Consider the following 17,336-nt stretch of genomic DNA (forward strand, 5'->3'; position numbering starts at 1 on the left):
CACACGTGTCAGGTAGTGGGGGTGACCCCAAATTTCAATTAAACTGCACCTTAAATTTTGATACCAACTTTTGAAGAACCGTTTAGCAGAGTCTTAATAGATTGTGTAGAAACCTAAACCTAAAACCAAGAGTAGGAACCAGTACCTTTTAATGATTATGAATGTTGCCACAAGATTTCCTGAAGCAGTTCTTTTGGGGAAAATTACTGCAAAAATGGTATCAGAAAAATTGTTCAATATTTTACAAGATATGGATTCACAATGAAATACTATCATAAACATTCACAGTAAAAATGACAAGTTTGGTATACAGAACGACCTCGGTTATCCGGATGTCGATCATCAGAATTTCAGATTATCCAAACAAGATCTTAAGGTCCTGTTAAAAACGTCATTAGGCAATTCAGCATTCAGTTATCAGTTAAATTGCATTTACGTGTGCATTGCCAGATAACTGAGGCATGTTCAGATAATTGGCACTGATAAATTACCACTTGTTTACAATCAGATCAATTATTTGAAAATATTCCCCGCCCATCTCGTTCGGATAATCGACGTTGTTCTGTAAATAATTTACATCTTCTACTCATCACCCACAATCTCAACGTGTATTGGAAAGATGACAAGAAATTTTGAAGATAATGATTAGTGCCTATTGTTGAGAATATTTTAATAATGGGATAAGGGAATTCCTATGTTCCTCTTTGCCATTAAGGATATTCCTATTTTGCATGAATATATAAGTATGAAATCGTAAGTCTCAAACCAGAAAGATTAGCTTAAGTGATGGAAAACAGAATGTTTAATCTTGCTTTGTCCTATTAAAATCAAAAGTTATAGCAGGTGCAGTTCACCTATTGTGATGTGGCCTAAATTAGATCAGCAATAAAGATTCTACATTATCATAAAATCAACATCGAATCAAAAGTGGAGACATCTCCTATTCCAAGAAAAGTGAATTATATTGAACAATTCGGACAGACATGATTAATCACAAAAGATCGATTTACCAAAGTAATACTGACAAGATCCAAACACAAATAAGGCCAAAGAAACATCTGTTTACGTAACACCAGATGGACTTTCAGTGCAAAATCATGTATTTTTCATTCCAAATGACATCAGCAATGTTTCCTTAACTAACGAATAATGTAATGCAAGGTATATGTAATTGCACGCTTTCCATCAATGATTTGGTTCTTTTTAGCTAGATCAGGGAAGAACATTAACACCACTTGACAGTGACCAGCCACAAAAAGCCAATTTAGTTATAAATCTGCCTAAGAATGAATTGCCCAAAGCAAAGGTAACTTACTGGGGTCACACATTTACCTGACGGGGCACAAAGGGCCTCAGTTTACTGCATCATCCAAAAGCTAGCACATTTGATCGCTCAGCGATTAGCATCACAGCGAAGTGTCAGCTTCGATTAAAATATTAAATCTCTAGAAAGAGACTTGAACTACAACCTTCTGATTCAGAAATGAGGCCACTACCAATGAGCCAAAGCAGACACTATCGCTGTATCAGAACTGCATCAGAAGGATGTTTTGTTTGGTTTGGTTTGTTTACAATGAGGACAGAGATCCAGACTGAAACACAGAAAGTTAAGTACCTCTTTTCACTCTCGACACAAAGAGGGGCAAACTGATGATACTGGACACAAATTCTCAGAGAGCGAATATCCCTCTCCTGGAGGGAAAGCAAAAACAACCGCGGCTGTGGTGACAGAAAGACTGTTTCTTTGTTAACCACAAGCAAATGCTGGTGAGAATGAATTTGCTATTTGAAGGGACAGGATGTGTGGAGATTTAAGGACCAAAGGGTCACCAGGGAGTACTTTGTTACTGGAAGCCTGCTTGATGAAGCTTAAAATATTGAGTTAAGCAACTTTCGAAGGATGCTTGACTACTCACCCTGATGCAACATGGAGAAGAGGATTTGCTGAATAACCAAGAGGAGCTGGACACTTTATCGACAAGGCTACATATCCATTGAGTATATGACATAATGTATACATTTGGCATTAATTAAATCAGCATTGCTGAAAAGTATTTTATGAGGAAACAACTTTTCAGTAATTTGGCATAATAATGCTTAATGTTTAGTCGACATTTGGGGTGACACTGTGGCTCAGTGGTTAGCACTGCTGCCTCAGCGCCAGGGACCCAGGTTCGATTTCAGCCACGGGTGTCTGTCTGTGGAGTTTGCACATTCTCCCAGTGTCTGCGTGGGTTTCCTCCCACAATCCAAAGATGTGCACGTCAGGTGAATTGGCCATACTAAATTGCCCACAATGTTAGGTGCATTAGTCAGAGGGAAATGGGTCTGGGTGGGTTACTCTTCAGAGGGTCGATGTGGACTTGTTGGGCCAAAGGGCCTGTTTCCATACTGTAGGGAATCTAACCAAATCTAAATGTCAGAAAATGTGAAATTTTGTGCAATCCTTGCTGCTCATAGCTTGGAAATGTTTACCACTTTTTAAAAAGAAAACTTCACAGAGTTAGTTACAACATTTAGATTCAAGCCTTCATCCAATAAATTAAAAACATACCTTTTCTTCTGAAGCTACTGTGAGCTTATCACTTGATATCAAACTGCATACTTGATCCAGATTCAGACTAAGAAATTCTTCACCTAGCATAACATCAGGAAAATGTTGCTCTGTTCAGGAAAAAGAACAGGAAAGATGAACATAAAAGTAAACTTGTAGAAACAACAGATTTGGTTAATTTCTTTGAAACTTCAAAATTCTCATTCTAGTTAAATAAGCACCATGTTTTCTTCCATTATTGACAAGATATAGCCTCTGAAATGCTTCAGGAGTGCTCATTGTTATTAGTGGTGACATGGCTACAGTACTCTAAGCAAAGAGCTTTTTTGAAAATTTCTTGCTGTTTTACATAAATGTACACATATTCTTAAGTCATTGCGCAGTTTGTTGGTACAAGGTACTTCAAAAAAGCTTTGTCTGGACTTTTTGTTGCTCATAATGCACTCAAGTTCAATTCAAGAATTCAAGAAAAGCCCCAGAAAAGGTATTTTTACTAAAGAAGAAAAAAAGATATTGCTACATTTTTGTATACAAGTGAAAGAAATAATGATATATTAAAATGAATTTAAAAGTTATTTAAGAAATATTTTTCTCACTTTTTAAAATTGATGGGTGTGCAAGATACGAGAGAGATGATAACCTGCTGATTAACAGCAGAATCAGCCACTTGATTAAGAAAGGATGAAAAAATTACATATCCTAGTACTCAAGGGACCATGTTGATTGTCATAAAGATTTAAGAGTACTCGAATGGATATAAGTAATTAAGCTCTAAAAGTTGAATTCTAGCAAAACATTGCCTCAAGTCAAACAAACTGTGTAGATCTTTAAGAAAATCATGTAAATTATTGGAGAGGCGATGCCCTTGCGGTAGAATCACTAGACTATTAATCCAGAGGCTTCGGTAATGTCCTGTGGTGGAATTTGAATTCAATAAAAATCTGGAATTAAGAGTCTAAATGTTGAGCATGAATCCATTGCCAATTGTTGGAAAAATATTTGGTTCACTAATGTCTGGCTTACACATGACTCCAGAACCACAGTAATGTGATTGGGCAATTAGAGATGGGCAATAATTGCTGCCCAGCCAGCTATACCCTCATCTTGTGAATAAATTAAATAGAACATATCATTTTTAAAAAACACTCCAAATATGGGCTTTACTAAAGCTTACTTAATAACTTTTCTAATGAGTTATATAGACAGCCAGCTTAAATGAACATACTTCTGCAATCTGAGCTATATACAGGATGCACTCAGATTTAGAACGGATTTAGGCGGCACGGTGGCACAGTGGTTAGCACTGTTGCCTCACAGCGCCTGAGATCCGGGTTCAATTCCCGCCTCAGGTGACTGACTGTGTGGAGTTTGCACGTTCTCCCCGTGTCTGCGTGGGTTTCCTCCGGGTGCTCCGGTTTCCTCCCACAGTCCAAAAAGATGTGCAGGGTCAGGTGAATTGGCCATGCTAAATTGCCCGTAGTGTTAGGTAAGGGGTAAATGTAGGGGTATGGGTGGGTTTCGCTTCGGCGGGTCGGTGTGGACTTGTTGGGCCGAAGGGCCTGTTTCTACACTGTAATGTAATCTAATCTAATGTAATCTAATGTAATCTAATCTAATCAAACATGGAAATAGTAATCGCATTTCTATACTCATGACAGAATCTTATCAGGTTTTTTACCCATTCTCATTTCACTTTGGCAGGCTTTAATTTAGCACAAGAAAATACCATATTTGAAACAATAACTTGAGTTTTTCACTTGTAAAATGTCATAGTCCACCTATGAAATCTCTGCACTGCTTCAGCCAAATTTCTGTGATTGAAATTAAGTTGTGGACTTTGCTGGCGACATAGTCAGGGGAATATAAATCTTAGGAATGCAATTTTCTTAGGCTTTGCTTACATTTGTATAAGGAGAAAGACGACTAGGTGGACAAGATTTACTTCACTTTTCTCTAGAAAGAAAATCTTTTGTTGAGACTAGAGCTTTGGGGACTGAGCTAATTTTAGTTTACAAGTAAACTAATAAACGCAGTGGACGGTGAAACCCAAAGGCACAACAATGAGCTAGATGTATGTGAAGGAACACTTGGCTTGAAGGGCACTTTAGAAATTAAGAAAAAATACTCCAGTTCAAATGATCTAACAACAAACACAAGATTTGCTGCAAAATTTATATTGGCGTTTCAAGAAGAAACACACTAAAAAAAGTCACACAAATTAAAATGGAAAATAATTGAAAATGTTTATTATTTACAATTAGGTCTGAATTTATTCTGAGTTGTTGCAAAATGTGGCCTAGATTTTTCATTTTAACAGAATTGAGGCACATCTTCTACCTACCAAAAATTTGCATCTCATATCAACAGATCAATATTCTGACTTCTAGGTCAAATACATAAATTTGGCAGGAGTTTCAGCCTCTTTCACCAAGCATGTCTGTACTGGGAGGAAAGAGTGGCTAATGCAAGTCTCTCATATCAAATTCAGTGAACTGTCACCAGTTTCCACAATTCCAATGATATATTGTGCTTGCATGACTATAGCATTGTACAACTGAAAACAGAAACCCCTTCTTCAAGCGCGACTATAGCATAAATAATGCAAAATGTGTCAAATGGTATATTGCCATCATTTGTACATTATTATATTATGCATCTCCATAAATGGAGAAGAGATTTATTTCATTCATTCATGGGATGTTGAAGTCACTGGTTGGGCCAGCATTTACTACCCATTTCGAATTGACCCCAATAAGGTTATGCGCAGCAGGTCAGGCAGCATCCAGGGAACAGGAGAATCGACGTTTCGGGCATAAGCCCTTCTTCAGGAACGAGGAAAGTTTGTCCAGCAGGCTAAGATAAAAGGACATCCCTGGATGCTGCCTGACCTGCTGCGCTTTTCCAGCAACACATTTTCAGCTCTGATCTCCAGCATCTGCAGACCTCACTTTCTCCCCAATAAGGTTATGGTGAGCTACCTTCATGAACCACTGGACTTTATGTAGTATATGTACACCCACAGTGCTGTTAGGAAGAGAGCTTCAGGACTGTGATCCAGTGACAGTGAAGGAACAGCAATACACTTTTAAGTCAAGATAGGGAGTGGCTTGGAAGGGAACTAGTAACTGGTGGCATTCCCATGCATCTGCTGCTCTTGTCCTTCCATAATGGTAGAGGTTGCAGGTTTGGAAGGTGCTGTCCAAGGAACTTTGACAAGTTCACTGCAGTATATCTTGTAGAGGGCAAGTTATTTGCTACAGAATTTCAAACACCTAACTTACTCTTGTAGTCACAGTTTATATCTGAGGAGTTGGAATTAAATTTGACCATTGTGAAAACATCAGTAAATATCCCACTTCTGAAATTACGATAGAGGGAAGGTCATTGAAGAAGCAGCTGAAGATGGTTGGGCTGAGAACACTACGCGGAGGCACTACTGCAGTCCTCTGGCTGAGATAATTTACCTCCAATAATGATAACTATCTTCCTACATAACCTAGCTGAGACAGAGTTACTTCTTCCACACTTAATCAAATGCTACCATGATGTCAAGGGCAGTCACTGTTATTTCCCCTCAAGTTCAGCTCTTCTGTTTGTATTTGGAAAGGAGTTGTATTGAGATCAGAGCAGAGTGAGCCTGGGTAGATACATCAAACTGAGCATCAGTGAACAGGTATTTCCTGAATAAGTTATGTGTTGTGACAACGTCCATTAGTTTGCTGAGGATTGACAGTAGACTGATTGAGTGGTACTTGGCTAGACTGGATTCCTCTTGCTTTTTGACGTTGGGATATACCTGGATAATTTTCCACATTGTCAGGTAGTGCCAGTTTTGTAGCTTAGCTACAGGCACAGCTAGTTCGACAGCACAAGACCTCTGTACTACTGCCACAGTATCCAGTGCCTTAAGCCAAATCTTGATAACATGGAGTGAATAGAATTGACTAAACACTGTTATCAGTGCTAATGAGGATATCAAGAGGAAGCACAGAATGATGCTTGTAAATACTCCAGGCTTGACAAATTTGCAGGGCTCCTTCATCATTAAGCATGGGGATACTTGTGGAGCATCCCCCTCCATTGATTGTTTAATTGTGCAATGAATGTTGCCAGTGAAAAGCCAATGGCTAAGAAAATGTTCCATGACATATTACAGCATAACCATGGACATTTATCTGCTTCTGGTTCATCCAAAACCCAGTAAAAGTTGATGGATTTCATTCACTTTTACAGACCAAATGAACATTATCTGCACACACCCTGACAATGGGGGAGAAAATTGGTACAGCATCTATCTAAACCACTGAAAAATCTGGTAGCACAATGCTATATTTCACTAACACCTACCACAACTCTCAGATTATTGAAATTCCTTAAATCAGTCAGACCTATTATGGATCACAAGACCGTAGAGGTAGAAGTAGGCCATTCAGCGTATCAAGTCTGCTCTGCCATTCCGAGAGATCATTGCTAATCTGATAACCATCAGCCCCAATTTCCCAGCTTTTACCCATAATCCTGGATTCCCTTCCCGATTAAAAATCTATCCATCTCAGCTATTAGTCTACTTAACCACCTAGATTTGATAGCCCTCCGCAGTTGAAACAATTCCAGATTCATCACCCTCAGAAGAAATCTTGGTCTTAAATGGGTGACCCTTTATTCTGAGATCATGTCTTCTGTTGCTAGAACCAACTTCACTACATCAACCCTGTTAAACCCCCCCCAAAATTATTTTCTATGCTTCAATAAGCTCAGCTCTCATTCTTCTAAATTTCAATAAGTTCAGGCTCGTCCTACTCGATCTCTTCCCATAAGACAGTCCTTTCATGTGTCTGTCAGCTGAATGTTCTCAAAGCTGTTCATAGTCTTTCACCTATCGGCTGACTAGTGTCATATTTAGTTTTAGCAAAATCTCCCAGCTTTTATATTCTATTCCCTCTGAAATAAAGCCATCATTCAATTTGCCTTCCTTATTACCTACTAAACTTGGCTGCTAGCTTTTAGTGATTCATGCAATCTGTCTGTGCTGTCGCTTTCTGAAGCCTTTCTCTATTTAAATAATATTCAGCTCCTCTATTCTTCCTGCCAAGGTGCATAACCTCGTTTTCCCACATTGTATTCCTTCTACCAAGTTTTTGCCCATTTGCTTAATCAGTCCATATTCCTCTGAGGATTCTGACATCCTCACCATTTGCTTTTCCACCTAATTTTGTGTCACCCACAAACTTGACTACAGCACATTCACTTTCCTCTAAGTTACAGCCTGCCATCCTAAAAATGGGCCCGTTATCCCAACTCTGTACTCTACCCATGCTACCACCAACACCTTATTAAACAGCCTAACATGTGGTATCATATCAAATGCCTTTTGAAAATCCAGACATAATACATCCACAGCTTCCCCTTTATCTATCCTACTTGTTACCTCCTCAAAGAATTCTAGTAAATCTTTCAGGTACGATTTCCCCTTCATGGCACCATGCTGACTCTGCTTGATCATATTACGTATTTCTAAACACTCTGCTATTACATTCTTTATAATAGACATTCCAGCATTGTAGTGAAGACCTGCACTCCAGAATTTGTCACACCACTTGAGAAGCTGTTCCAGTACAGCTATAACACTGGCAGCAATGTGAAAACTTTCCACGTGCTGTCATTAACAATGTTATCAAGCAGCACGTGCTTAACAATAACCTGCTCAGTGATACCTAGTTTGGGTACTGCCAAGGCCACTCAGCTCCTGAGCTCATTATAGCCTTGATTCAAACATGGACAAAAGAACTCAATTCCAGAGCTGAGGTGAGCATGACAGCACTTGATATTAAGTTCACATTTGACTGAGTATGGCATCAGAGTCCTAGCTAAAGTGGAATCAATGGGTAGTGTCCTAGGCCCAATCATCTTCAGTTGTTTCAATAACCCTCACTACAGCATAAGAGCAGAAGGGGTGAATGTTCGCTGATGATTACACAATGTTCAGCACTATTCACGACTCCTGAGAGCCAAAAGCAGTCCATGTTCAAATACAAGACGACCTGGAAAACGTCCAGGTTTGGGATGACAAGCAACAAATAACATTCGCGCCACACAAATGCCAAGCTATGGCCATCTCCAATAAAGAGACAGACAACCATTGTCTCTTGACATTCAATGGTGTTACAATCACTGAACCCTGGACAATCAACATCGTGGGGACTGATCAGAAGAAACTGATCCAGGCTTGTCATAAATATAGTGGCTACAAGAGCACATTTGAGGCTAGGAATACTGCAGTGAGTTACTTACTGTCTGACTCCCTGAAGTCTATCCATGATCTACAAATCAGGGGTGAGATAGAATACTCCCCACTTGCCTAGATGAGAGATCCAATAACACTGAACACACCTTTGAGCATTCGGGACAAAGCAGTATATTTGATTAGCACTAAGTTCACAAGGATCTACAGTCTCTGCTACCTACCTATACTACTAAGACGACTATCCAGAAGATGCCCTGCAGAAATTCACTAAATCTTTGGATAACACCTTCCAAACAGAGTCACTTCCACTTAGAAAGACAAGGACAACAGATACATGGGAACATCATCACCCAGGAGTTCCTCGACAAGCTAACCTCCATCCGGATTCGGAAAATATTGCACTGCCTTAGTGTCAGAATTATGAAATTCCCTCCCTACGGGCATTGTGGGTCTACCTACAGTAGATGGACTGCAGCAGTTCACAAGGAAGCTCATGATCACCTTCTCAAGGGCAAATAGGGATGGGCAATAATGCTGGAACAGCAAGTGCCCCCCACGTCCCACAAGAGAATACAAAAATGCTGATAGGAAAAGCGGACAGATGAAAGATATTTACCATTTTACTAATGGATCATCACACAGGAGTCAAGACAAAGCGTGTAATCAAGATAAAGATTTTAGGTGGGAAAACAATTAAACTAGAATCCTGATGCGTTGCAATATTAGTGAGAGGCATGTTCAGTGAGATTATCTTCACTTACTTCAACTTACATACCAGTCAAACACAGAACATCTCCATCAACTGCTCCTCTGCCTACCCTTGTACTATTACCCCGAGTTTCCCAAGAATGCATCACTGGACTTTTCTTTACCTCACAGAGTATAGACTATCTCTGCAGGCATGGGACTTCACTTCTACTTTTCCACCCACTCTCTTCATCCCTCCACAACATTTTTGTTGCTTTGTATTTGTCCCACACCAATTATAGATGACCCATAATCTCTTCCAGTTAAGAAACATTGAAGAAATTATGCTCAGTCCATACCAGAATCCATATCCTTCCCACTGTTATGAATGACACTGGAGATATTCATTCTTGCTGTAGTCCCACTATTCAATAGGTCACAACATATATTTTTATTCTGTTTAGCCTTTTCGTAGTACAGAATTCTAGTATTACAGTGAAAAAGTTAAATTTGACAAAGCTTTTTGTCCTGCACGCAGAGCAATTTGCAAGAATATCAATTCAATGGTGAAACTAACATTTATAACACATGAGAGGTAAATACTGATTTGTAGAGGTGCTACCATTGAGAATGCACCATTTCTTACGATCAGCAATTAACTGCCAGGCTTTATTTAAATTATTTGATTGTCCTTAAGGTGTGAAGAATTACAATGACAACAAATTTAAGATTGGCAACTGGGTTTGCTATGTAAATTCCTGCATGTGCTTGGCAGGTGCTGGAAGCTCCACACTTCTACATCTGTCCCTATGTACTAACAGAAAGAACACATATAGACATACTGCTTTTCTTTCAACTCAACAAAATAGATGACTGAATTCACCGTTTCATTTCTTAGGTCAACAATCAGAATCAATTTATCTGTCTTAAAATTTATAGAAAGCCTAACATTTAACGGTCACTCACCATTTATGAATGCATTCTCTAGGATAACACCTTTACCAAATGGAAACCACTTATTAACCAATTAGTACTCTTCTCTCATAAATGTTGGTTTTCCCCTCAAATTGGTACTTTTATCAATTGTCCTGATGAGTACAAGGCAAAAAGTACCTACAAAGCATGTTTATTTCCAGCAATACTCAAAAACATATTACCCAGTTACAAAGTTAACCAATTAAGTACCTTACCTATAAATAAGTTTTAAATAACAAGATCCATCAACCAGTTTTCTTTACTGAATGCAATTACTGGTTCATTAACAAAACAAATCTTATTAAATGAAGATACAATAACTGGTTAACAATCTGCAAAATGAAAGGGTAAAGGTTTATCCCTCTAAAATAACACCAAAGTGCAGATACAAACACTCTTTAGGAAAAAAGAATATCTCTGCAGAGCTTCACATCAAAGCAAAACATCTTTCTAGTCATTAGAAATATTCTTGAAGACAAAAAGGATAAGGCATAGAAAATTCTTATGTTGTCACTGATTAGATTAGATTAGATTAGATTAGATTAGATTCCCTACAGTTTTCCAGATACCAAAGTACTCTCTATTTAGTTGAGAGAAGTCTGCAGCACAATAAGCAACTATCATGAGTTGCGATTTCTAGAAAACCTTGGTAAAAATATCTCCAGTGTCCACAGAGACCGTTCACCAACCTCTTAAAAGAAACCACAACAGGTAATTTCACTAAACCTGAAATGAATCTATTTTTTCACAAAATTTCAAAACTCAAGTCCAAGAAATATTAAATATGGAGGATCTTCACACTGTCAATTTCATTACTTTCCCAATCTGTGCCTAAACTGAAAATAGGTGTATAGGTATTTCTTCTATAACGCAATAGTTGCATTCTTGTGCAACCTCTCATTATAGAAAAATCATGCTTTAGAAACATTGCTTAAAGTGTTGGCTATGTAATCGCATTACAGCCAACAAACATTTGAAAAGTTCAAGCTTTAGAAACAGTGTCCCCAATTTATCATGTTGCAGTGAATGCACGTTAACAAAATGCACATTCTAGCAGAATGACCTGCATTCAAAGCTGGCCTAATCAGAGTCCTGTAGAGTGTGAGCAATCCTTAATAATGCTAAATATTAAATGCCACTGTTGGGGTTCCTGTAGCGCATCCCTAACTCTGAACCTGGAATCCAGGGTGCAAATCCCACATGCTCCAGATCAGGTTGATTAGGAAAATATCTTAAATGCCATTGACTGGTGTTGTATTAAATCTGGAAATGTGTTGCTGGAAAAGCGCAGCAGGTCAGGCAGCATCCAGGGAACAGGAGAATCGACGTTTCGGGCATAAGCCCTTCTTCAGGAATGGATTCCTGAAGAAGGGCTTATGCCCGAAACGTCGATTCTCCTGTTCCCTGGATGCTGCCTGACCTGCTGCGCTTTTCCAGCAACACATTTCCAGCTCTGATCTCCAGCATCTGCAGACCTCACTTTCTCCTCTTGTATTAAATCTACTTAGATTCTGGATCAGTGGTGCTGGAAGAGCACAGCAGTTCAGGCAGCATCCAACGAGCAGCGAAATCGACGTTTCAGACAAAAGCCCTACCTCGTTGATTTTAAATCTACTTAGACCAGTTCACAAGCTGTTTACATAATATTCGTTTGGTTTGAATAAAACTTTAAAAATTGATTTCAAGTAAAATCCAAAAGTTATACAGCAGTATGCAAGGGTTTAAGCAAAATCCAAAGAATGTTAATTGCATCATGTAGTGTGTGTAAAGTCATGTATTACAGAGAATTCAGTACCATTAATGTTGACCTACAGTATCACGGAACTCGCATCAGACCAGCTAGATTCAAGAAATGGTTTCCTAATTATTAAACAGTAGAAATTCACCTCTGTGTAGCAAATTACACAACTTGACTAATTTATGCATAATTATATCACCTATGCATAATTGAACACCTTAATGTTCAAACCTATTCAATATATGTCATAGTACCAAAGGAAGACGGGTAGCTTGATATCATACCTAATCCATATTTTTAATATAACATGGAATGCAGACTTGAAGAAAACAGGACATATAAATAGGATACAAAATATTTCATTGGCAGCCACTGGGAACTAAACTTTTAGAAACAAGGGCACACCCAGAAGAGTGAGGTGCGGAACAAAACTGCGTGGAGGTGCTTAACTGCAAGTTATGCCTTGCAGTTTAAATTCCATCAGGAATGCAAACAGTTTGATTTTTCTTTCTCTAAGCTCGCTTTCCTTAGAACTATCCAAGTTACAAATATTAGTTTAAGTAACAAACTACCTGACATATGCTCCATGACAAAGCAATTTCACATATTTTTCAGGAACTGAATTTAAATGCTTCTTTGAAAACCTTTTGAACAGGAGTGCCAACAAAAAAAAATTGGCAAAATTACAATCTTTAAGTTTATTTTTCTCAAAATATTTAGTCATTAGGTAGGAAAACTAAAATAGAATGTAATATTTTATATCAGAAGGCGTTGAAAAAAATACATTCTTTGGAAGACAAACTAGTAAATTGACAACCTTGAAAACCTGAGGTAGGGGTTGCAGAGCACGATTATCCATTGACTGAAATGCAGGCACTGAGCCAAGTTTCTGCTGCTCCTTTATAAATGATTTCTGTGTTGTTTTGCTAGTCTGAGCAAGGAGCAATATTATAGTTGGTGGTCAGCCCCATTAAATCCTGCTACACCTCTTAAAGGGGAGGTATATCGTGGCTGGAGCAGGCACCGATAGTAACTTGTCAGCTGGAAAGACAGAATGGCGTGACATAGTTACAAAGTTTTCCATGCTGCATTGGAGGTCTGGAGAGGAAAATACAAATGAGGAGAGAAGTTGCATATCTGCAGGGGACTAGAAAACCCTTCCGACATTTGTTTATTAGGTAGTGGGAGCAGAGTGCCATGATATAAAACCAGCAGTTAGACTCTGTGACATACTTCAAGTGGTGCTGTTCCCATGCATCTGCTGCCCTTGTCTTTCTAACTAGTAGAGCTTGTGGGCTTGGAAGATGCTATCAAAGGCGTATTTATAAGTTGCTGCAGTGCATTCTGTGGATGCTACATATTGCTGTGGGGACTGAATATTCAAAGTAGCAGACAGGGTTCCATCAAGTGGGCTGGATGAGTCAAGCTCAAGTGTTGTTGAAGTTGCAACAATCTAAGCAAATGTTGAATATTCTATCACACTCTTGACAGGTGCCTTGTAGATGGTCAGGCACTGTGGAGGCAGGACGATTTATTTGCTGAGAATTCCTAGCATCTGACTTACCCTTTCGGCCATTTATACAGCTAGTCCAATCCAGTTTCTATTCAACAGTAACACCAGGATGTTGATAGTAGACAATTCAACGATGACAATGCCAATGAAGGTCAAGAGGCAAAGTTCACTTGCTGGAGATAATCACTGCATTGCATGTGGGGGCATAAATGTTTCTTGGCACTTAAAGATCAAGCCTGGATGCTGTCCAGGTCTTGCTTCACGTAGACTTGAACAACTTCAGTATCTGAAGCATTGCAAAATGTTCGTCATTTGTAATCAGCAGTGAACACCCTCATCTCTGACATTACAGCTGAAGATGTGATAACCTTATGAACGATGTAGCTGAAGATGTGAGAGATTAGGGCACAACCCTGAGGAACACAGTGACTTCCAATGACCATAGCCATCTTCCTTTGTACAAGGTATGATCCCAACTAACAGAATTTCACCCCACGTCCCAATTCACATTGTTTCCAGTTTTGCTGATTCCTTGAAGACCCAGTTAGTCAAACACAGCCTTGATGTGTGGAGTTCATCTCTGGAGTTTAGTGCTTTTGCCTATGTTGTACCAAGGTTGTAATGAGGTCAGGTGCTGAATGGTCCCGGCAAAACACAAACTGAGCTCAGGTGAGCAGGTTAGCACTTCATAGTACTGCATGACTGCACTGTTGTTGGCCTCTTGCATCACTTTGCTGATGATCAATGGTGAATCAATGGATAAGATGGTAATTGGTTAGGTTGGATTTTTCCTACTTCTTTGGGATATGACATACCTGGGTCAGTATTGTAGCTGCACTGAAACAACTTGACCTGAAGCACTGCTCGTGCTAGAAAATACATCCTCAGTACGATTGCCAGAAGGTTGGCAGGGCCCACAGACTTTACAGTATCGAGTTCTTTCAGCCATTTCTTGACATCATGTGGAGTGAATCAAATTTGCTGTAGACTAGCACATGTCATGCTGGGGACCTCAAGAACAGGCCAAGATGGATCATCTATTTATTACTTCCAGATGAGGACTGTTACAAATGCATGAACCTCGTCTTTTGCACTGATGTCCTGTGATCTTTCATTCTTGAGGATGGAGATATTTGTGATTCTGCTCCTTCAGTGAGTTGTTTAATTGTCGATCACCATTCATGACTAGATGTGGCAGGACTGAAAAGTTTAGATCTGGTATGTTAATTATGGGTTCACTTAGTTGTTCTTATTACATGTTGCTACCACAGCTTAGTTTGCAAGTAATCCACCAGTTTGACACCTCACTTTTATGTCTGCCTGATGTTGGCATTCCCTCTTGCATCCTTCTGTTAAACTAGAATTTATCCTCAGGTTTGATGGTAATGGTGAAGTTCTGGGCTATGAGGTTTGCTGATGGCCCTAACACTTCACAATTGCTCAGTATTGAGTTGTGAATTCTGTCCATTTAGCATGAGGATAGTGCCATACAATATGCTGCATGGTATCCTCAAAAGGGACTTTGTCTTGCCTAGAATTCTGCAGTGATCACTCCTACCAATGTGGCTACAGACAGGTGCATTTGCTAAAGCTAGACAGGGAAGGATAAGGTCATGTTATGTCTTCCCTCATTAGTTCTTTCACTACCTTCCACCAACAGGGTACGAACCAAGCTTTTTAGAACTCTGTCACTTTGGTCAATACTGGTGCTTACTAACTAACTCTCTACCCTTGCCACCTTCAGTGCTTCATCCAGATGGAGTTCAGCATGGAGGACTGCTGAACATGCACTACATAATCAAAAGGAGGTTTCCTTGTCCATGTTTAACCTGATGTCTTGAATTTGCATGGCCCACAGTCAATGTTGAAGACTCTTGTGACGATGCTGCTCTTTTAACAAGGTTATGTTTTCCTTGCAGCAATTCCGAAAGGTCTAGTTTTAAAGGGTTTTAGGGTCAATTTGATTATAGCTAATTGTTGCCAGGAAGCATAGTGACTCAGTGGTTATCACTGCTGCCTCACAGCACCAGGGACCTGGGTTCGATTCCTGCCTCAGGCGACTGTGGAGTTTGCACATTGTCCCTATGTCTGCGTGGGTTTCCTACAGGTGCTCCGGTTTCCTTCCACAATCCAAAGGATGAGCAGGACAGGTGAATTGGCCATGCTAAAATTGCCTAGTGTTAGGTCCATTAGTCAGGGGTATATATAAGATAAGAGAATGGGTCTGAGTAGGTTACTCTTCAGAGGGTCGATATGGACTTATTGGTCATACTATAGGGAATCTAGTCTAATCTAATATATCTATCAGGTGAAAGCCTGTTGCCTGAGGCAGTATCTGTTAGCTATGATCAAACTGGCCCTAAAAATCTTCAAAACTAGACCTTTCTGAATCACTGTTTTTATGACCTCACTAAGAAAAAAGAGCCAAGGACAGAATAACCTTGTTAAAGGAGCACTATCATCGCATTCTAAAGGCAATGCCATCTCAACTGCATTTGCCTGCTGTCAACTCCGATAGGTCTATCATGTTAGCAAATCAGAAAAGACCTAGGAGTGGTGATGGCACTGTCTGGGACATATCTGTAAAGTATGATTGTAAAACTATGTCAGACTGCTGCTTGATAAAATCAGTGGAAACCACCACATCCTCTATTCCCAAAATTTGGCACAAACTCACAGATGTTAGTAAGGACGACTGTTCAGGGTCAGTAGGGCTGGGTTTGCCATAGTTGGTTCCAATGCCTAAACCAATGCTGAGTAATCATCCAGTTTTAGTTCTTTCCTTTAAAGGCTTTGTTGCAGTTGAGAATCAATCAGATCGTGGATCTGGAGTCACATACAGGCCAGACCAGATAAGATCAGCAAAAATCCTTCCCTGCAAGCCATTAATGATCCATATAAGATTTTACAAATCTATCATGGTTACGTGGTTGTCATTTGGCAAGCTTTCTGTTCCAGATTTTATTAAATTCATATTTCATCATCTACCTTGGTGGGTGAAATGGTGTCCCCAGTTTGGACCTCTGGATTACTCATACATTGCCATGACCACTAGACCTTTGGCAAAATTGCAGCAAATGGATTTTGGGCTATTAGTAAAAGGACTATTTTCTAAATTATCAAAAATTAGAAACAGTGGTTAGGAAGGCTATGGTTTCAAGAATGGAATTTGGAAACAATACTATACTAAGGATGGTTGTAGTTTGGAACTCTGATCTGTTGGATGTAGGTTTGCTCGCTGAGCTGGAAGGTTCATTTCCAGACGTTTCATTACCCTATTAGGTAACACCTTCAGTAGGCCAACTAGCCACAAAAAGACACGACCCTCTCTCACTAGTATCCTCACAAACGTATGAGGAAGGACACCACTTTGACTGGGACAACACATCCATCCTAGGACAAGCCAAACAAAGACACGCACGAGAATTCCTAGAGGCATGGCATATCAACCGGAACTCTATCAACAAACACATCGACTCAGACCTCATCTACCATCCCCTGAGAAAAAGAACAGGAAGTGACTTCACCACAGGAAATAATCACCATAGGAAATGATGTCACCAACCCAAAGAAACCCAAACGTGCAAATAGAAAGCAGGAATTTTTAGCATTGCTTTGCCTGAGG

The 17,336-nt window shown here is 39.5% G+C and overlaps 1 protein-coding gene across 17 annotated transcripts in view; it reads right to left on the bottom strand.

Moving 5' to 3' along the window:
* Positions 1-17,336, bottom strand: part of LOC122556624 (kelch-like protein 3) — a 120,144-nt gene that overhangs the window by 50,925 nt on the left and 51,883 nt on the right. For all 17 annotated transcript variants that reach the window (XR_006313588.2, XM_087995316.1, XM_043703545.2 and 14 more), the window contains one exon: positions 2,555-2,664. Coding sequence is in view for 16 of the 17 variants with exons in the window: in XM_087995316.1 (XP_087851442.1) it covers positions 2,555-2,664 (110 nt within the window). In the remaining variant the exon portion in view is untranslated. The remainder of the gene's footprint in view (positions 1-2,554; positions 2,665-17,336) is intronic.

Source organism: Chiloscyllium plagiosum, unplaced genomic scaffold, assembly GCF_037043375.1.
Source record: "Chiloscyllium plagiosum isolate Xiang-an unplaced genomic scaffold, Cpla_swu_hap1 HiC_scaffold_16, whole genome shotgun sequence".
Taxonomy (NCBI): domain Eukaryota; kingdom Metazoa; phylum Chordata; class Chondrichthyes; order Orectolobiformes; family Hemiscylliidae; genus Chiloscyllium; species Chiloscyllium plagiosum.